General features: G+C 46.4%; 1 protein-coding gene across 1 annotated transcript in view; it reads left to right on the forward strand.

The window, feature by feature from the left end:
* Positions 1-22,124, forward strand: part of LOC126203276 (leucine-rich repeat-containing protein 15-like) — a 123,479-nt gene that overhangs the window by 56,655 nt on the left and 44,700 nt on the right. The window contains exons 2-4 of the mRNA XM_049937532.1: positions 2,993-3,248; positions 14,597-14,767; positions 19,513-19,710. Coding sequence (XP_049793489.1) covers positions 2,993-3,248; positions 14,597-14,767; positions 19,513-19,710 — 625 coding nt within the window. The remainder of the gene's footprint in view (positions 1-2,992; positions 3,249-14,596; positions 14,768-19,512; positions 19,711-22,124) is intronic.

The raw sequence follows: 22,124 nt of genomic DNA on the forward strand, positions 1-22,124 counted from the left end.
TTTGCTTTCCATATTTTGAGAGGTGGTAGTATGGAGAAAAACGAGAAAAAACGTTCAGTAATCGTAGGATCTAAAGCGCACCCTTTAATGAGAGCTTGTTGATCTTCGCTATTGTGGGACACATCTCTTCTACTGAACGAGTGCTCACAGATCTTAAGGCACGCATTTTAGAATAAGTGTTTACTAGACAGTTTTCTTTGTTTTGGTCCCTACTAACTCCTCCCGAAATATGAAAAGCAAAGGGCTTGCAGTAGGAGAGATTAGCTTCACAGTACAGAAGACGAAGAAGTACCCATAACAGGTCTTAAGATATGCATGTTTAGTAGACTTCTTTTGCTTCGAATGATCGTTCCTGTCAAATTCCTGAATATCGACCATTCGTCCTGGAACACACTCAATTCCTTTGTCCCCTATGGGGGCATAGGGCATCCAGGAGAACTCGCCATCCGTCTCTGTCTTTGATCATTTGCCTCAATTCTGCCCAGGTCTTGCCAACTCTTTCTGTTTCCCCTTCCACTGTCCTCTTCCATGTGCCCCTAGGTCTCCCTCTCTTCCTTGTTCCCTGGGGATTCCATTCCAATGCTTTTTTCTCGATGGCTCCAGCTGGTTTTCTCAATGTGTGCCTCAACCACCTCCACTTTCTCTCTCATATCTGGTGTTCTATAGGTATCTGGTTTGTTATTCACCAGAGCTCCCCATTACAAATTTTTTCTGGCCACCAGATATTCATGATGCGACGGAGACATCTATTTATGAAAGCTTTGTAACTGGGATGTTACCTTTTTATCCATTTTCCAGCTTTCACTGGTGTTCAGAAGGATAGCCTTCACATATGCATTAAAAATACGGATTTTTGTTTCGTACCTGATATTTCTATTTTTCCATGTTGGATACAACTGTATGAAGGCAGCATTTGCCTTCTTATGCGGTTTTTCACGTCATTTCCAGCTCAACCCTCATCCGTCACTACACTGCCCAGATACAGGAATGAGTTGACAGTCTCCAACCGCTGCATCCCTATTAACATTGACACCTCCATGTTCCCTGAATTTACTCACATTTCCTTTGTTTTGCGTATGTTTATCTTGAGGCCAACATTACCTTTCAGGTAATAAAACTATATCGTCTGCAAAATCCAAATCCTCCAGACGTTCATGGATCCCCCATTGGATTCCTCGTCTCCTGCCTGCTGTGACTCTTCTCATAATAGTCTAGAACAAGCAGTAAAAGTGTTGGTGATAAATGCAACCCTGCCAGACTGCAGTCTTTACTTTTATGGGCTCTGTCATATTTCCTTTGTAGAGTGCGCAACATCTGTAGCCGTCATATAGATCTTTTATGATGTTTAAGATCTTCTGTAGTATACCATACTCCAGCAATACCTACCAGAGCACTTTACTTTATGTTTCACGGAATCGAAGGCCTTTTCAAAATCAATGAATGCCAGGTACATGATTGAGTAGGACTGGACCCAAAATTGAAACCTGTGGGACTTACTTTGTGATGCGGATAGGCCAAGCTATACTACTGCCCATTAAAATTGCTACACCAAGAAGAAATGCAGATGATAAACGGGAATTCATTGGACAAATATATTATACCAGAACTGACACATGATTACATTTTCACGCAATTTGGGTGCATAGATCCTGAGAAATCAGTACCCAGAACAACCACGTCTGGCCGTAATAACGGCCTTGACACGCTTGGGCATTGAGTCAAACAGAGCTTGGATGGCGTATACAGGTACAGCGACCCATGCAGCTTCATGATACCACAGTTCATCAAGTGTAGTGACTGGCGTATTGTGATGAGCCAGTTCCTCGGCCACCATTGACCAGACGTTTTCAATTGGTGAGAGATCTGGAGAACGTGCTGGCCAGGGCTGCAGTCGAAAATTTTCTGTATCGAGAAAGGCCCGTACAGGACAGGCAACATGCGGTCGTGCATTATCCTGCTGAAATGTAGGGTTCGCAGGGATCGAATGAAGTTTAGAGCCACGGGTCGTAACACACCTGAAATGTAACGTCCACTGTTCAAAGTGCCGTCAGTGCGAACAAGAGGTGACCGAGACGTCAAAGCAATGGTACCCCATACCATTACGCCGGGTGATACGCCAGTATGGCGATGACGAATACACGCTTCCAATGTGCGTTCACCGCGATGTCGCCAAACACGAATGCGACCATCATGATGCTGTAAACAGAACCTGGATTCATCCGAAAAATGACGTTTTGCCATTCGTGCACCCAGGTTCGTCGTTGAGTACACTATCGCAAGCGCTACTGTCTGTGATGCAGCGTCAAGGGTAACCGCAGCCACGGTCTCCGAGCTGATAGTCCATGCTGCTGCAAACGTCGTCGAACTGTTCGTGCAGTGGTTGTTGTGTTGCAAACGTCCCCATCTGTTGAGTCAGGGATCGAGACGTGGCTGCACGATCCATTACAGCCACGCGGATAAGATGCCTGTCATCTCGACTGCTAGTGATACGAGGCCGTTGGGATCCAGCACGGCGTTCCGTATTACCCTCCTGAACCCACCGATTCCATATTCTGCTAACAGTCATTGGATCTCGACCAACGCGAGCAGCAATGTAGCGATACGACAAACGGCAATCGCGATAGGCTACAATCCGACTATCAAAGTCGGAAACGTGATGGTACGCATTTCTCCTCCTTACACGAGGCATCACAACAACGTTTCACCGTTGCCAGTATCTGTACGAGAAATCGGTTGGAAACTTTCCTCATGTCAGCACGTTGTAGTTATCGCCACCGGTACCAACCTTGTGTGAATGCTCTGAAAAGCTAATCATTTGCATATCACAGCATCTTCTTCCTGTCGGTTAAATTTTGCGTGTGTGGCACGTCATCGTCTTTGTGTAGCAATTTTAATGGCTAGTAGTGTAGTTTGTGCGAGCTCTACCTGTGACAGCCTACTGGTTGGGAAATGGAGGCTGAAATAATAACAGGGTTGAACTTGCTGTGTGCAGACTGGTGACAGTGACGGCGGCGGCGGCGGCGGCGGCAGCTCTGCTGGTGGCGGCGGCGGCGGTGGGCGTGGTGCAGGCGGAGGAGATGTGCGGCGTGTGCGCGTGCGCCAGCGGCGGCGCCGCCCCCGCACTCAACTGCTCCGGCCGCGGCCTGCAGCGCCACTTCGCCAACGACAGCGAGAGCGAGGAGGCCGGCTGGCTTTGGGCGGACGACATGCTCGGCGTCGTCTCCGCCGACTTCTCCCACAACGACCTGGTGAGTCCGGCGACTGTGGCACGGGCTGGACATCGCACCAAAATAGTCTGAATCCTTCTGAAGGTGTTATGCCATACCTCGCAAAGTACCAACCCAAATTCCATCACGTACGCTGGAGGAACATAACAGAACCTTCGTACAAATGATATTGTGGAGACATGGCTTAGCCACGTTGTAAGAGATTATTTACAAAGTGGATTTCCACTCTGCAGAGAAGCGAGAGCCGATTTGAAACTTCCTCGCGGATTAAAAATGTTTGCTGGACGACGACTCGCACCAGAGACCTTTGCCTTTCGCTGGAAAGTGTTCAACAGACTGAACTATCCAACTACCACTCACGATCCGTCCCCACAGCTTCATTTTCGCCAGCACCTGGTCTCGTACGTACCAAGCTTCACAGAAGATCTCGTGCATTCCTTGCGGGACCAGCTCTAGGCCACAATACACGATCCCACTCATTCCAAAGGAAGAGCTACCCACATTATTTGTGCAATGATATGCTCTCTTATTCACAAACTGGGCATTCAATATCAAGAAAGGTCACCGCTCTTGTCTAAAAACGAGATGTACGTTATACTGTGGATTCTTAAGGATGGTACCAATACTAATGGATGAATTCGAATCATCAGTAGGTACAGGATTCGCGAACTGCTCCTCAACTGAAGAAGGCGTCACGTGAAAGGTTACCCCCGCCCCTTCCCCCGCACAATGGCGCCTGGTTTTCAGAGAAGCTGCCAAGTATACTTTGCATAACATAAATCAAATTTTGATCAGAATGGATTTGCAGAGTGCACCATCTGTCCAAAAAGTTCCGGGACTGTCCCTGGCGTATAAGCTTCGTCGGCGCAGTCTCTACAGTTGCAGTTTTAACTAATAACAGTCAACAACAGATCTGCGAAATTTCAAACAATTCCAACAGGAATCCTTCTGAAGTGAACCAGCGACTACAGAAGAAACTCGTTATGAGCAACGCGCTATAATTGATTTCACTGGTGGCCACCCTATCACATGACGACAAAGTACAGAATGGGTTTCTGTTGGCTCACCAGAACTGAAGAAGATGCAAATGACAAATCCAGTAGCACGTCCTCTTGCATTGATGCATGCCAGTATTCGTCGTGGAATACTAGCAAGTTCATCAAGGCATTGTCGGTCCAGATTGATCCACTCCTTAATGGCGTTTCGGCGTATATCCCTCGGAGTGGTTGTGGGCTACGTCGTCCACAAACAGCCATTATCAATCTATCCCAGGCAAGTTCGATAGGGTTCATGTCTGGAGAACATGCTGGTCATTGTAGTCGAGCGATGTCGTAATCCTGAAGGAAGTCATTCACAAGAAGTGCATTGTGGGGGCGCGAATCGTCGTTCGTGAAGACGAATGCCTTGCCAATATGCTGCCGATATGGTTGCACTATCAGTCGGAGGATGGTCGGCCCCACATAATGCCACCCCAAAACAGCAGGGAACCTCTACCTAGCTGCACTCGCTGGACAGTGTGTCTAAGGCGTTCAGCCTGACTGGGTTGCCTCCAAACACGTCTCCGACGATTGTCTGGTTGAAGGTAAATGCGACACTCATCGGTGAAGAGATCGCGGTGCCAATCCTGAGCGGTCCATTCGGTAGAGTGTGCTATATTATTTGCAGTATCGGCGCTCTGCCTGTTTGTCATCCTGACTGCTACATTGTGTGCTGACCTAGTTGGACTCGACTTAACGCTGGATGGAGAAAACTTTAAGAAAATTTTGCATTTGCCCATGATATCTTTCTGCAGTGCAACGATTACATCTCTACATTTTGTAATCTTCCTCTGGTAGTTTTCCTTCACCCCTCAGTTATGAATGATGGTTTCTAAAAAAGTGGTTCAAATGGCTCTGAGCACTATGGGACTTAACATCTATGGTCATCAGTCCCCTAGAACTTAGAACTACTTAAACCTAACTAACCTAAGGACAGCACACAACACCCAGCCATCACGAGGCAGAGAAAATCCCTGACCCCGCCGGGAATCGAACCCGGGAACCCGGGCGTGGGAAGCGAGAACGCTACCGCACGACCACGAGATGCGGGCAATGATTGTTTCTCCTAGACATTTATTTATTTATTTGTTCTCCACATTATCTAGAAAGCTAACATGGGCCATACATTTTTGCAGATGGTAATAAATATATCTCTTAATTATTTGTTTCTGGCACTTATAAATATTTCTAAAAATCTAGTTCTACAAAAGTGCTATTACTACAATTTCTCTACACTACAAAACTACAATTTAAAATAACATTAATCAATTAACTATATATGACGGTAGTATCTGTTCCCGAAAGAACAGTTACCGTCGATGACCATGCAGCTTTGCTCGAAATGAAATGATAATTAAATAGACACCCTAGCTGCAAGCACTTAATTGGGGACATGTTGAAAATGTGTGCCCCGACCGGGACTCGAACCTGGGATCTCCTGCTTACATGGCAGACACTCTATCCATCTGAGCCATTGCGTCTGCAGGGACTTATCCCTTGCACGCTCCCCGTGAGATCCACATTCCCAACATGTCCACAACACTACATTCTTAGTGCGCCTAATAGATGTTTGTCCATCATACTCATTACTCGTGGCAGATTAATATGGGTTCCCGGCCTTTGACCTTCTTGTGCGAACGCATACGCTATGCCCGAACTCGTACGGGACTTGGTAGATTAATCTGCCACGAGTAGTGAGTATGATGGGCAAACATCTATTAGGCGCACTACGAATGTAGTGTTGTGGACATGTTGGGAATGTGGATCTCACGGGGAGCATGCAAGGGATAAGTCCCTGCAGACGCACTATCCTCTGTGCTCGCGGTGGCTCAGATGGATAGAGCGTCTGCCATGTAAGCAGAAGATCCCGCGTTCGAGTCCCGGTCGGGGCACACATTTTCAACATGTCCCCAGTGAAGTGTATCAACGCCTGCCTACAGCTAGGGTGTCTATTTAATTATCATTTCATTAATCAATTACCCAACTATTAACACTAATTCAGTGCTACAGCTTCTGTTCTGTTTCTGTTCATATTTATGTTAATATTTAAACTGTTCACATTTGTTTCCACTGCTGGATCCACCCTCATATGCTCCGGTCAACAGATATCGTCTACTGGATTCTTTGGGCTTAGCGCAGTATGTCAGCAGTGTTTTCACTTTACATGTGATTCTATATTACACTACACCGTCTTAGGATTCACACTTATGTGATCACTTGCACCAGCGCAATGTAGATTCTTGAATAACTATTTCATTCTTTGGTAGCCAACCTCAGCTGTCTTCTCACAAACTGTTGAGTATCTCGTCTAGCTGGGATGGCGGCTTACCGCCGTGTGGTTGAGTGCCTTGCGAAGTCTTCCTTGGGCTTACTGGACACTGCGGCTGCAGTACCGCTCAAGATGCTACAGGACGACTCATTCCTCAGTGCTGCTCTGAGATCCAACGTACTTAATGGCTAACGACTATTATCCACCGCGTCTTTGTAACGGGCACAGTCCACAATGTGTGGGTGCTCTGGAGTGCCCACATTGCCACAGGCGGAACTATCATTAATCTGCCTTTTGATATTGTACGTAGCGTATAGGCCATGTCCAGTCAGGTAACGTATCAGTCTACTTGACGGCTGAAGAAATCTCAGTTTTGTCTGTCCCTGATGTTAGGGCGAAATTCGTACATTCTCCTTCCAGTTACAACATGCGACCTTGTATTAACTTTCTTGTACTGGTCTCAGTTACGAATACCGTTCGTATCTCCATTTAATTGATTTTCTTTAAACAACAAAATGCCCTCCTTTTCCTGATTTCGGAATCCAGTAGGTATGTTCCTGGAGTTACTGACAACGCATCACTGGGGGTTAGTGCTGTAGGCGCCCATTACTCCTCGTCGAACTCTTCTGCTGGCTTCATAAGCTGCACTCTATTAACCAAAATGCTCAAACCTTATCCTCCGATTGATGCTAATCTAGATTCATGGTATGCTGTGACTGTGTTAAAGGGAAGTCGAAATGGCCTATCTGCGATGGTTATAATTTTGTTCGTCATGTCACTACCTTTTCTGCCTGCCTCCTCTATATGATAAGCAAACTTGCGACGTTCGTTCTAGAACATCCCTAGATTCCTCGTTAATGCGCTTCTTCTAATAGTTATATTGTTTAATTTTACCTTAGGATTTCTTCCTAGATTCCTTTTCAGCAAGAGATACGTGGTTCTGTGAGGTGCCAGCTGAAATTTGACACTTCTAACCATCCTTCAAGCTTATGGAGTGCCGGATTACATTTGTCTTCTATAATTTTCCTCGAGTAATCGCTTACAATGAACAGTAAGTCATCTGCAAATGCAACCAGTCCGCTTACGTTACCACTGTCATATAACTTCGATAATATAGATTCCAATGCTATATCCCGTTACTCTGGACCGCACACTGACCTCCATGGACAGCCTTTTGTTCTGGTCTTCATTTCATTTCTGGAGCATATTACAGTTGCATGTCTGCCGCAGCAATTGTTTCTCAGGCAGTTGTACAGAGACTCTGGGTACACTACATCTCCCTAAGGCGACCAAAGAAAGACGGCCACAGTAGGTTATCGAAAGCGCCAGTAATACCAATCATCATCGCCAGAGCGTACGTAAAATCAGTATCTGTCAGTAGGAAGATCGCCTTATTAATTGTGTCTTCAGTTGATTTGCCTCTTCTAAACTCTTTACTGATGAGGCCTCAGCCCTTGCACTAGTCTGTGAGCTTGTACTCGTTTGCATAATAGTATTTGAGATATCTCTCCAAAAATATTCAAAAGGCAAATTTGTCTCTAGGATTTTAGTATCATTGGATCCTGGTCTTCCGCTTTACTGGTAACCACTACCTCAGCATTCTTGCACAGTGCAGGATCCTTCCTTGCAAGAGACACTCATTGTATAGTTCACACATGTGGATATCTATCTGATCACATAAGGCTTCCATTACTTCGGCGGAGATCCCATCTGCTCCTGGAGATTCATACTTTTTCAGTCTGAGAATATTTGTCTAATTTCTTCTTGTGCGAAGGGCTACACAAGCTAATTGTTTCTATAGTCCTCCCATAACATACTTCGTAATGTACGCTGATCTTCTTTCTCGTTGTCTTCTTCGTCGTCAGGAATCAGTGTTTCCATTAGCAGGACCGGTGACAGTTCCCAAGTTCCTGTTATCGTCCCATCGTTTCATTTGAGTGTGGACAAAACTGTTTGCGATCGTATTTTCTCGCATACTGTTTTGTATGGCATTCCCCAGCGATCAGTTTCCAAGTCAGTCTCCACGAACTATCATTCCATTTTTGTCCTCCACAATTCTTCCTTAAAACGTTGTTTAACGTGCCTGCATCTATGGAGCCTTCGGATTCTTTCTTCTTGGCTCATGCTGCTCTGGTCTAGCTTCTGACTCTTCTTGTTTCACATATTAATTTTTGGAGATCCTCGGTCCATATGCATGGTACTCCCCTAGAAAGGTGATTTCCCTAAATCACTCCAGGCAAATGCCGGGATGGTTCCTCTGAAAGGGCACGGCCGAATTCCTTCCCCATCCTTCCCTAATCCGATGAGACCGATGACCTCGCTGTCTGGTCTCCTTCCCCGAAACCAACCAACCAACCAACCCCTAGAAAGATCCCTCCTGGTAGGTACCGACGCCTCCATTGGAACGTGTATGGTCGATGTCTATTCTTCACCTTTAACGTCTGCATCATCACCCAGAGATGGACTTTCTGGACACTGAAACACTCTTCTCAGTTAGACTCCTTGATGTTGTATTTCGGCCTTATGCGCTCGTTTAGAACCTCGTATTTCCCTTCCAGTGATGATATAGTGTATTATATTGTAATCGCTCGGAATCATTTCACTCTCAACCTTCCAGCCTGCCACACGGCGCGCCGCTGCCATATTTGCCTGATATTTGACGTCCCTCCGACACTCCCTTCATACATTGGCGGATTGGGAGTTGTATTCAACACCCGTACGTTGTGCTCAATGATGCTGTCTTCTATCTACCTTCCATGATCATCAGTAAGGCGGCTATGCCACAATACTAACTTCGCGTTTGCATCAATGGCGTACAAAAAAATGGTTCAAATGGCTCTGAGCACTATGGGACTTAACACTGTGGTAATCAGTCCCCTAGAACTTAGAACTACTTAAACCTAACTAACTTAAGGACATCACAAACATCCATGCCCGAGGCAGGGTTCGACCCTGCGACCGTAGCGATCACGCGGTTCCAGACTGAAGCGCCTAGAACCGCACGGCCACAACAGCCGGCAAATGGCGTACAGAAGAGTCTTAATTCGTCCTGGGTGACTAATGTCCTGTAACTTTAGCAGATAGTCATCGATCTCGTCACTTAACTGCAAATACATAGAAAAACCAGGATGCAACTCTCCTTTCCTGTTAACATTTCCACACAGATAACGTGTTCTGCTCAATAATGTGATATTTTTGTAACTGTGATGGCTTTGTTAAATACTATACTACTGACCACTAAAATTGCTACACCAAGAAGAAATGCAGATGACAAACGGGTATTCATTGGACAAATATACACTACTGGCCACTAAAATTGCTACACCAAGAAGAAATGCAGATGATAAACGGATATTCATTGGACAAATATGTTAAACTAGAACTGACATGTGATTACATTTTCACGCAATTTGGGTGCATAGATCCTGAGAAATCTGCACCCAGAACAACCACCTCTGGCCGTTATAACGGCCTCTATACGCCTGGGCATTGAGTCAAACAGAGCTTGGATGGCGTGTACAGGTACAGCTGCCCATCCAGCTTCAACACGATACCACAGTTCATCAAGAGTAGTGACTGGCGTATTGAGACGAGCTAGTTGCTCGGCCACCATTGACCAGACGTTTCCAGTTGGTGAGAGATCTGGATAATGTGCTGGCCAGGGCAGCAGTGAAACATTTTCTGTATCCAGAAAGGCCCGTACAGGACCTGCAACATGCTGTCGTGCATTATCCTGCTGAAATGCAGGGTTTCGCAGGGATCGAATGAAGGGTAGAGCCACGGGTCGTAACACATCTGAAATATAACGTCCACCGTTCAAAGTACCGTCAATGCGAACAAGAGGTGACCGAGACGTGTAACCAATGGCACCCCATACCATCACGCCGGGTGGTACGCCAGTATGGCGATGACGAATACACGCTTCCAATGTGCGTTCACCGCGATGTCGCCAAACACGGATGCGACCATCATGATGCTGTAAACAGAACTTGGATTCATCCGGAAAAATGACGTTTTGCCATTCGTGCATCCAGGTTCGTCGTTGAGTACACCATCGCAGGCGCTCCTGTCTGTGATAAAGCGTCAAGGGTAACCGCAGCCATGGTCTCCGAGCTGATATTCCATGCCGCTTCAAACGTCGTCGAACTGTTCGTGCAGATGATTGTTGTCTTGCAAACGTCCCCATTTGTTGAGTCACGGATCGAGACGTGGCTGCACGATCCGTTACAGCCATGCGGATAAGATGCCTGTCATCTCGACTGCTAGTGATACGAGGCCATTGGGATCCAGCAGGGCGTTCCGTATTACCCTCCTGAACCCGCCGATTCCATATTCTGCTAACAGTCATTGGATATCGACCAACGCGAGCAGCAATGTCGCGATAAGATAAACCACAATCGCGGTAGGCTACAATCCGACCTTTATCAAAGTCGGAAACGTGATGGTATGCATTTCTCCTCCTTACACGAGGCATCACAACAACGTTTCACCAGGCAATGCCGGTCAACTGCCGTTTGTGTAAGAGAAATCGATTGGAAACTTTCGTCAGCACGTTGCAGGTGTCGCCACCGGCGCCAACCTTGTGTGAATGCTCTGAAAAGCTAATCATTTGCATATCACAGCATCTTCTTCCTGTCGGTTAAATTTCGCGTCTGTAGCACGTCATCTTCGTGGTGTAGCAATTTCAATGGCCAGTAGTGTATAATGAAGTGCCGACCACGAGTAAATTTGTCTGTTCTTATTGAAACGTCCCCTTAAAAAAATTAATGAATTACTGTGCTGATAAACCCCTTACGTTATTTGATTTTCAAACAGCTGAACGTACTCAGACATTTCGCTCTTTACCTATTCCGATCAACACTAAACTGACAGCCAACATTTTTAGCGCAACGCAATCTGACTTTCAATAATCCCTACAAGATAATGGTGCTGACTAACATTAACCTATACGTTTCACAAATCACTTACCTCACAAAAATCTTCGTTACTCGGACTACTGATATACAGCGAGCGCCACTACTGTCAGCTAAATAAAAGATTCAAACTACTGAAGGCACTAACTACTGATAGGCATAGTTAGCAAATGAAAGATTTTGATAGAGAACAAACAATGCATTTACCTTAATAGTGTTAAAAGTCATATATATCAGTCCACGATATCCAATATTAGCAATTTACTCTTTCTGATGGACACACGTCCAGATCGTCTGCTCTCAAAATTCCGCCATCTCTCTCCCCACATCCACCACTGCTGGCGCCTCACATCCAACTGCGCAACGCTACGCGCTGTTAACAGCCAACTGCCCAACACTATAATAGCATATACTCCAACAATGCATACCAATCACCAATCACAGCCTTCACACAGCACAGTCAGTGATTTTCATATAGTGCGCTACGTGGCGTTACCGACATAAAAACCTAAACAGCCTACTTACATTATGATATTTCCATACTTTGTCCTGTACTGGAAAGGTGCATTCTCGATTCTACTTCTTTTCGTTTTGGCCATCTGAGGACCACGTTAATTCGCGTCAACTTCGTTTACCAATATTAGTTCATTCTCATACTTGGCAACCTTCGTCGCTCTTCTGTCAAAAAAAAAAAAAAAAAAAAAAAAAAATGGTTCAAATGGCTGTGAGCACTATGGGACTCAACTGATGAGGTCATAAGTCCCCTAGAACTTAGAACTACACTCCTGGAAATGGAAAAAAGAACACATTGACACCGGTGTGTCAGACCCACCATACTTGCTCCGGACACTGCGAGAGGGCTGTACAAGCAATGATCACACGCACGGCACAGCGGACACACCAGGAACCGCGGTGTTGGCCGTCGAATGGCGCTAGCTGCGCAGCATTTGTGCAGCGCCGCCGTCAGTGTCAGCCAGTTTGCCGTGGCATACGGAGCTCCATCGCAGTCTTTAACACTGGTAGCATGCCGCGACAGCGTGGACGTGAACCGTATGTGCAGTTGACGGACTTTGAGCGAGGGCGTATAGTGGGCATGCGGGAGGCCGGGTGGACGTACCGCCGAATTGCTCAACACGTGGGGCGTGAGGTCTCCACAGTACATCGATGTTGTCGCCAGTGGTCGGCGGAAGGTGCACGTGCCCGTCGACCTGGGACCGGACCGCAGCGACGCACGGATGCACGCCAAGACCGTAGGATCCTACGCAGTGCCGTAGGGGACCGCACCGCCACTTCCCAGCAAATTAGGGACACTGTTGCTCCTGGGGTATCGGCGAGGACCATTCGCAACCGTCTCCATGAAGCTGGGCTACGGTCCCGCACACCGTTAGGCCGTCTTCCGCTCACGCCCCAACATCGTGCAGCCCGCCTCCAGTGGTGTCGCGACAGGCGTGAATGGAGGGACGAATGGAGACGTGTCGTCTTCAGCGATGAGAATCGCTTCTGCCTTGGTGCCAATGATGGTCGTATGCGTGTTTGGCGCCGTGCAGGTGAGCGCCACAATCAGGACTGCATACGACCGAGGCACACAGGGCCAACACCCGGCATCATGGTGTGGGGAGCGATCTCCTACACTGGCCGTACACCACTGGTGATCGTCGAGGGGACACTGAATAGTGCACGGTACATCCAAACCGTCATCGAACCCATCGTTCTACCATTCCTAGACCGGCAAGGGAACTTGCTGTTCCAACAGGACAATGCACGTCCGCATGTATCCCGTGCCACCCAACGTGCTCTAGAAGGTGTAAGTCAACTACCCTGGCCAGCAAGATCTCCGGATCTGTCCCCCATTGAGCATGTTTGGGACTGGATGAAGCGTCGTCTCACGCGGTCTGCACGTCCAGCACGAACGCTGGTCCAACTGAGGCGCCAGGTGGAAATGGCATGGCAAGCCGTTCCACAGGACTACATCCAGCATCTCTACGATCGTCTCCATGGGAGAATAGCAGCCTGCATTGCTGCGAAAGGTGGATATACACTGTACTAGTGCCGACATTGTGCATGCTCTGTTGCCTGTGTCTATGTGCCTGTGGTTCTGTCAGTGTGATCATGTGATGTATCTGACCCCAGGAATGTGTCAATAAAGTTTCCCCTTCCTGGGACAATGAATTCACGGTGTTCTTATTTCAATTTCCAGGAGTGTACTTAAACCTAACTAACCTAAGGACAACACACACATCTATGCCCGAGGCAGGATTCGAACCTGCGACCGTAGCGGTCGCGCGGTTCCAGAGTGTAGCGCCAGAACCGCTCGGCCACCAGCGGCCGGCGCTCTTCTGTCCATGATCGACAGGTTGATAGAAGATATAGAGAAGATCCAACGGATAGCAGCGCGCTTCGTTACAGGATCATTTAGTAATCGCGAAAGCGTTACGGAGATGATAGATAAACTCCAGTGGAAGACTCTGCAGGAGAGACGCTCAGTAGCTCGGTACGGGCTTTTGTCAAAGTTTCGAGAACATACCTTCACCGAAGAGTCAAGCAGTATATTGCTGCCTCCTACGTATATCTCGCGAAGAGACCATGAGGATAAAATCAGAGAGATTAGAGCCCACACAGAGGCATACCGACAATCCTTCTTTCCACGAACAATACGAGACTGGAATAGAAGGGAGAACCGATAGAGGTACTCAAGGTACCCTGCGCCACACACCGTCAGGTGGCTTGCGGAGTATGGATGTAGATGTAGATGTAGATGGAACTTTCCTGAGTTTAATACTGCCCTGGAAACGTGCGAAAGGTTGAAAATTTAATTTGAAAATAACTCAGTTGTAAATCTCTGGTCTCTGTTATTCCGATTTCTTCCAGATCTCTTTCTACCTCTTGGATACAGCGTGCTTTCGTCCTTCTTGACAAGAAACTGTATTTTTTTATGTGTCAACTCCGCCTGGTTCATTCTCAGGATGTGTCCGAGGTTATTACTATTTTTATTTTTTCGTGTGTTTTATTTTTAGTTGCTTAACGTAATGGCATGTTGCGTGATGTGTTATGATGTTACTATGGTCCTGTGGGACAAAGAATATATGAATGTAAAGAAATCTTTGGAATACAAAGTGCCTACACATATACTGGGAAGTCTGCCTGTGGCAGGTGCGCGTGCACAAGTTCCCCACGCTGCCTGCGCTGCGGGTGCTGGACTTGTCGCACAATCGGATCGAGGAGATCGACCCGGCGGCGTTCGAACAGCTGCAGAACCTCACTGAGCTCGACCTCAGCAACAACGAGCTGGTGACCGCCGCGCTCAAGCCCATCGTCTTCCAGGTGAGTTCCCAGCTGCCGACGCAGACATCCTGGCTTTGGTTCTTAGTTCAAATTGTTCAAATGGCTCTGAGCACTATGGGACTCAACTGCTGAGGTCATTAGTCCCCTAGAACTTAGAACTAGTTAAACCTAACTAACCTAAGGACATCACAAACATCCATGCCCAAGGCAGGATTCGAACCTGCGACCGTAGCGGTCTGGCGGTTCCAGACTGCAGCGCCTTTAACCGCACGGCCTGGTTCTTAGTAATAATAATGGCGTGTGACGAGGGCCTCCCGTCGGGTAGACCGCTCGCCTGGTGCAAGTCTTTCGATTTGACGCCACTTCGGCGACTTGCGTGTCAATGGGGATGAAATGATCATGATTGGGACACCACAACACCCAGTCCATGAGCGGAAAAAATCTCCGACTCTGCCGGGCCCTTAGGACTGACAGTCTGTCGCGCTGACCACTCAGCTACCGGGGGCGGACTGGTTTTTAGTGACCGACTTGGTATTCTCTTGGCTCGGAGGTGTGGAATGGGTTCACTGGAATGGGCAGACTCTTGTCGCAATGAATGAAAGGCGGCATTGAGACGCAGTCACATGAAGTGGCCTGAAGTCGCAAGTTTCGCACCAGACTGTGAGCCATTTTTTAATTCATTACTCTTTCGACAGGTTTTAAGCTGCAAACCATCTTTTCATCTTCGCTTAACTACCACATTCAACTGTAATATGTTTAGGATATTCCAGCCTTTGTCCACTCCTACTGTTTTGTACCCTCCTCCACCGCCATGTTAACCATTCTCACATACTTAGCAGATATCCACTAAATTTCTTCTTGTAAATTTTTTTTTGTATATTTATAGACGCAATCACATGTTTATGACACAGTCATAACCGGTTTCGGCCATACAATGACCGTCTGCAGATTCTAAAACAATACAAAAGAAAATTTATATTAAAACTTAAAAATAAGTGCAATATTAAACCACGCTTATTAGTAATCTAACAGAATTTATGCGAAATGCATATCGTTCATACCTAAAGGCGGCATACAGTGAAGACAGGTTCATGAGTTGTCAAACCAGCTATAAAATGTAAAACACCGGTCTTATATAGATATAAAAATTTTGTTAGATTTTGTTCACCCTCTTTGCGCTAGATGCGCGCGTCCTCTATAAGATAGTCTTAATTTTTCAAAAGCCTAAAACGTACAAATTTACTATTAATATTTAGGTCAAATGTACATAAAATTTAACTTTACCGAACAGAAATGTTATTTTACTGATTTAACGATCTGTTCTGTAATCTTAAATTTTACGTCTATTTGACCTAAATATTAATAGTAAATTTGTACATTTTAGGCTTTTGAAAAATTAAGACTATCTTATAGAGGACGCGCGCATCTAGCGCAAAGAGGGTGAACAAAATCTATATAAGACAGGTGTTTTACATTTTATAGCTAGTTTGACAACGCATGAACCTGTGTTCAGTGTATGCCGCCTTTAGGTATGAACTATATGTATTTCGCATAAATTCAGTTAGGCCGCCTTTAGATATGAACTATATGTATTTCTCATAAATTCAGTTAGATTACTAATAAGCGTGGTTACATATTGCACTTATTTTTAGGCTTTAATATAAATTTTCTTTTGTATTGTTTTAGAATCTGAAGATGGTCATTGTATGGCCGAAACTGGTTATGACTGTGTCATAAACATGTTATTGTGTCCATAAATAAACAAAAAAATTAAAAAAAAGAATCAATCACGCACTCCATAGACAAAATGTTTTTTCCAAAATTTTCTTCTTGTCAGCCTCTTCCGCACACTTCTTCTCTTACCTACACTTCTTAAAATATCTTAATTCAGTACATTATCAGTCCACTTATTTAACATTCTTCGATGACATCACATTTTAAATAGCTCTAGTCCCTGACGAAATCAAAAATAAATGGTTCAAATGGCTCTGAGGACTATGGGACTTAACATCTATGGTCATCAGTCCCCTAGAACTTAGAACTACTTAAACCTAACTAACCTAAGGACATCACACAACACCCAGTCATCACGAGGCAGAGAAAATCCCTGACCCCACCGGGAATCGAACCCGGGAACCCGGGCGCGGAAAGCGAGAACGCTACCGCACGACCACGAGCTGCGGAGCCCTGACGAAATCACCTAGTGCTTCCACTCCGGTGGCTACACCGACATTACTCAAGCTTTTGATGTCACTCTCACGTTCTTCTGGAATGGTGTCAAGATTGCGAGGACGCCCCGCCGGCCGCGGTGGCCGTGCGGTTCTAGGCGCTGCAGTCCGGAACCGTGGGACTGCTACGGTCGCAGGTTCGTATCCTGCCTCGGGCATGGATGTGTGTGATGTCCTTAGGTTTAAGTAGTTCTAAGTTCTAGGGGACTGATGACCTAAGATGTCAAGTCCCATAGTGCTCAGAGCCATTTGAACCATTTGAGGACGCCCCCTACATAGATCCCTAAGCGGCAGCCGCATCACCCCACCACCGCCCCTGCACCCGGGGTCAGTGTACTGTATTGGGTGGAGGGGACCACGGTTCCACTCTCATCGCATTCAGTCTTGCCCAGGTCAACGGTGCATCAACTGCTGGTCGCGGTCTGTGAGTGCAGCTGCTATAGTTGGAGTCACGAACGATGGCGGTAGAGTTTAGGCTTGTTCTACGCACCTACGTCACGAATTCTCCGACAGCCAATGAGCTTTCAGTAGTGTTCTGAGCGCTCTGTTGTGATTGTCGTAGCTAAAGCGAGCAGTAAACGTGATTGTTTAGCTGTTTAGTGAATTTCGATGCTGTTTGTTGTGAGTTGTCATCAGTGATTGTGGTGGTAAGTGATAAATTCTGCATAAGAAGCGAGAGACATAATTTGCAGGATATACGCTTTTTCCAAGCAGAAAGCACGCGCTTGCGCGTGCCGCAACATCACTTAGAATCGTCAACAATGCAGTCGGTGCCTCGATTTGAACGCACCGCCATCGTTCGTGGATCGGACTATAGTACAGTGTTCCATGCCGATCTTAGCTGATATCCTTCGTCCCTGTTGATGAGATTGTCGTCGAGCCTTATTCAACTGATTTTCAGTAATGCTCATCCAAAAGCCAAATCTCGGCACAACATTTTTTTCTCAAATTTTAAGGTGTATCCCTCGTGAAGGCTGTGTTCTGCCACTGTTAATTTATCTTTATGTCACAGACGTACGCAGGTAATGTATGGCATGCATTGTCGTGGGATACAGCACTGTGTCTGACCGATGTACTGGATGCTACACTCATAAGGGATGCTTTATATACCAAGTATTTGCATTTGCAAACCCAAACATATCTTTCGTTTTTCGTGGTGGTCGAAAGACGGCTTTGATGTTTTTTCCAAAGGTCTATGTAGAGGATCAAGACGAGTTACTCTACCGCTGCGTGGAACACATTAGATAGGGCATAAAGATAAGTCACCATTGGCAAAACACAGCCTTAACGATGTACATGCGAAATAGTTATGCGGTCCCTTCTTCTTGTCAGTGTTTTCTATATACAGAGGAGGTGGCAGGGTGGGGGGCTTGGCTTGGGGGCTACAGCCTCCCCCACCCCCCAATGGAGTATCATATTACACTGGATAAAATGACTTCAGAAATCAGCGAATATATTACTCCAACAGATTAAATCATTTTTTAAAATAATTATGTAGCAATATATTTCAAATACATTTTAACAAAAGAATAAGAGCAGCAAATAGCTTACTATCTAAACCAATAAGTACCATTTAACTTATAATGGGCGTCTTATTATTTATTAATACACATTTTTTACCCTGAACTCCAAAATAGTCACCAAAATCCACTTGAAGCAAAACCAAATTTTACCAATTTGTCTGTGGAGGACCCCAACCCTCCTGTTGCTAAGCGATATTCCATTCCCCCAAAGCCCCTCCCCCCATTAGCCCCCCCCCCCCCCCCCCCCGACAAACTTCTTGAATCGTCCCTGTCTATATATTCCTTTCTTCACTGATTCTGCAGAGCACCTTCTCATTCCTTATCTTGTAAGTCCACTAACTTTCAACATTCGTCTGTAGCATACATCTCAGACGCTTCGAATCTCCTCTGTTCTGGTTTTCCCACAGTCCATGTTTCACTACCACACAATACAGTGCTCGAAATGTACCTTTCTTTCTCAAATTAAGGTCGATCTTTGATACTAGTAGAATTCCCTTGGGGGTACCTATCCTCAGCTCCACACATTGATCGAGAAACTAACCCTGAAAAATCTGGCGGGTCAGACACTCCAAAGATGGACAATTTTAGCCACTGACCATCAGTAACTCATACTGCGGACCAGTGTCCATGGAAAATTGTGTGGAGGCTGCTCCACTGAAGAATCTGAAGGGTGAGCGTAGACCCAGGGTCCAATTCAACCACAACTGGCACTGTTGAACCTAGGTGCTCAGAACTTCTACAGCACTCCTGCTGCCAAGACTTCTCCCCTCACCAAGAACACTCTACTGCGTATTCCTGCCGCTTCTGTACCCATTTTATGCTCAAAGGACAGGATGGGTGTCCAAAGAGAGTATATGGGTACATGACATACAGTGTCCTGGGGCTTCATTGTGGCTTGTAAGGATCTTATACTAGCAGATGTTGACATTTCAGATTACTTACCTGGTGCATAAGAAGCACAGTACTGCAAGAGCTACATACATAAAATAACTACTGACTTGACAGTGTGATGTGTTGATGACTGTGTACGCAGGGCCTGTACGCGATGCCGGAGTACATGCCACTCAAGTCGCTGCGCAGACTCAGCTTGGCTAACAACGTGCTGCATGCACTGGACTCGGACGTGTTCGACCATATCGAGAAGCTGGAAGTGCTCGACCTGAGGGGCAACAAGTTCAGCATCATCAGCCAGGTCACCGCAGACGCCATTGGATCGCTCTTCCACCTCAAGGTATGTGCCTGTGTAACTGAGAGGGTAGTGATATATTCTGTACAGAGAGGGACGGAGAATACTTTGCAGCTGCAGCAGTATGATCTCTGCCTCTGTCCCACACCTCACCCTCCAGCTGCTGCTTACCTTCATAACTGGCAACGTTGGGCTAAGTGTCATGCTCGGCCACTGTTTCAGCTTCTGACTCTCCCTAGAACAAATGGTATATGATCAGGATACCACCACTATCGTTTCTTAACATAGAACTTGTCGTGTTTCTTTTATGTCACTCATAAGGAACACCATCTTTTAACTAACATATATTGAGGTGACAAAACTCATGGGATAGCGATATACACATATACAGATGGCGTTGGTATTGCGTACACAAGGTGTAGAAGGCAGTGCACTGACGGAGCTGTCATCTGTACTCAGGTGATTCATGTGGAAAGGTTTCCGATGTGATTATAACTGCACGATGGGAATTAACACACTTTGAACGCAGGATGTTAGTTGGAGCTAGACGCACGGGGCAGTCTAATTGGGAAATCGTTAGGGAATTCAGTATTCCGAAATCGGGAGTGTCAAGAGTGTGCCGAGAAAACCAAATTTCAGGCGTTAATTCTCACCACAGACAACGCAGTGGCCGAGAGCCTTCACTTAACGACTGAGAACAGTCACGTTGTGAGGTGTTGACAGTGCTAAGGACAAGCAACACTGCGCGAAATAACCGCAGAAATCAATGTGGGACATACGACGAACATACCTGTTAGGATTGCATTAGGGAGGACGACGGTTCAATCCCGCTTGCGGCCATCCTGATTTAGGTTTTCCGTGATTTCCCTAAATCGCTCCAGGTAAATGCCGGGATCGTTCCTCTGAAAGGGCACGGCCGACTTCCTTTCCCGTCCTTCCCTAATTCGATGAGACCGATGACCTCGCTGTCTGGTCTCCTCCCCATAAAGAACCCAACCCAACCCTGTTAGGATTGTGCCGTGAAATTTGGCGTTAATGGGCTATGACAGCAGACGTTCGACATGAGTGCCTCTCCTAATAGAATGACATCATCTGCAGCGCCTCTCCTGTTCTCACGACCATGTCAGTTGGACCATAAACGACTGGAAAACCGTGGCCTGGTCAGATGAGTCCCCCTTTCAGTTAGTAAAAACTGATGGTGGGGTCAGAGTGTGGCGCAGACCGCACAAAGCCATGGACCCATGTCGTCAACGAGGCACTGTGCAAGCTGCTGGTGTCTCCATAATGGTGTGGGCTGTTTTTGCGTTGAATGAACTCGGTCCTCTGGTCCGGAAATGGTTATATTCGGCTACTTGGAGACCATTTGCAGCCTTTCATCAATTTCAATTTTTATGAATGATGATGTGTCATGTCATCAGATCACAATACTTCGTGATTAGTTTGAAGAACATTCTGGACAGTTCGAGCGTATGATTTGACGATGCAGATCGCCCGAAATGAATGCCAACGAATATTTATGGGACATAATAGAGAGGTCACGTCGTGCACAAAATCCTACAGCGGCAACACTTTCGCAATTAGCAACGGCTATAGAGGCAGCATGGCTCAGTGGTTTGTTGAGCCCTTGCTGAGTTGCTTCACTATGACGTGCAATAGAAAGTCTGACACAATATTACGAAGTATCCCATGATGTTTGTCACCACAATGAAAGTGCTAAATGTTTCATGCCACACTGCTACTACGGTCGCAGGTTCAAATCCTGCCTCGAGCATGGATGTGTGTGATGTCCTTATGTTAGTCAGGTTTAAGTAGTTCTAAGTCTAGGGGACTGATGACGTCAGATGCTAAGTCCCATAGTGCTTAGAGCCATTTGATCAGTTCTTTGCTCTATGCCCACGTCAAAGTGGACACTACAGACAGAAGTGGCCGAATGATGTTGTTGGCTGAAACGACATGTGGTACATTGCTCCTTGCAATGTGTGTCGTCACACCACTCAGCTTCTTGCATGCAAGCCACTGTAACACATGGCTCTAAAACACTGCCTAACAAAAAAGTAGTACACCCAGAGGACAGCGTCAAAATGGCTCTGAGCACTATGCAACTTAACTTCTGAGGTCATCAGTCACCTAACTAACCTAAGGACATCACACACATCCATGCCCGAGGCAGGATTCGAACCTGCGACCGTAGCGCCTAGAGCCGCACGGCCACTCCGGCCGGCGAGGACAGGGTCAGATGACGATGCACACACCTTCGGCAGTCATGTAATAGGATGTCCACCAGTGTGCATTAATTTTGTACATGTTTAGTGTTGTTGACAGGCCTGGTACGTTACATAAGGGACGTCAACAGCTTGAGGTGTTGAGCAATCACTGTGAAGGAGACGGAGATGTCATGCACTCGTCTGAGTATTATCAGCACTTGACGAGTTATAAAGGGGCGTCATTGTGTGTCTCCA

Source organism: Schistocerca nitens, chromosome 9, assembly GCF_023898315.1.
Source record: "Schistocerca nitens isolate TAMUIC-IGC-003100 chromosome 9, iqSchNite1.1, whole genome shotgun sequence".
Lineage (NCBI taxonomy): Eukaryota > Metazoa > Arthropoda > Insecta > Orthoptera > Acrididae > Schistocerca > Schistocerca nitens.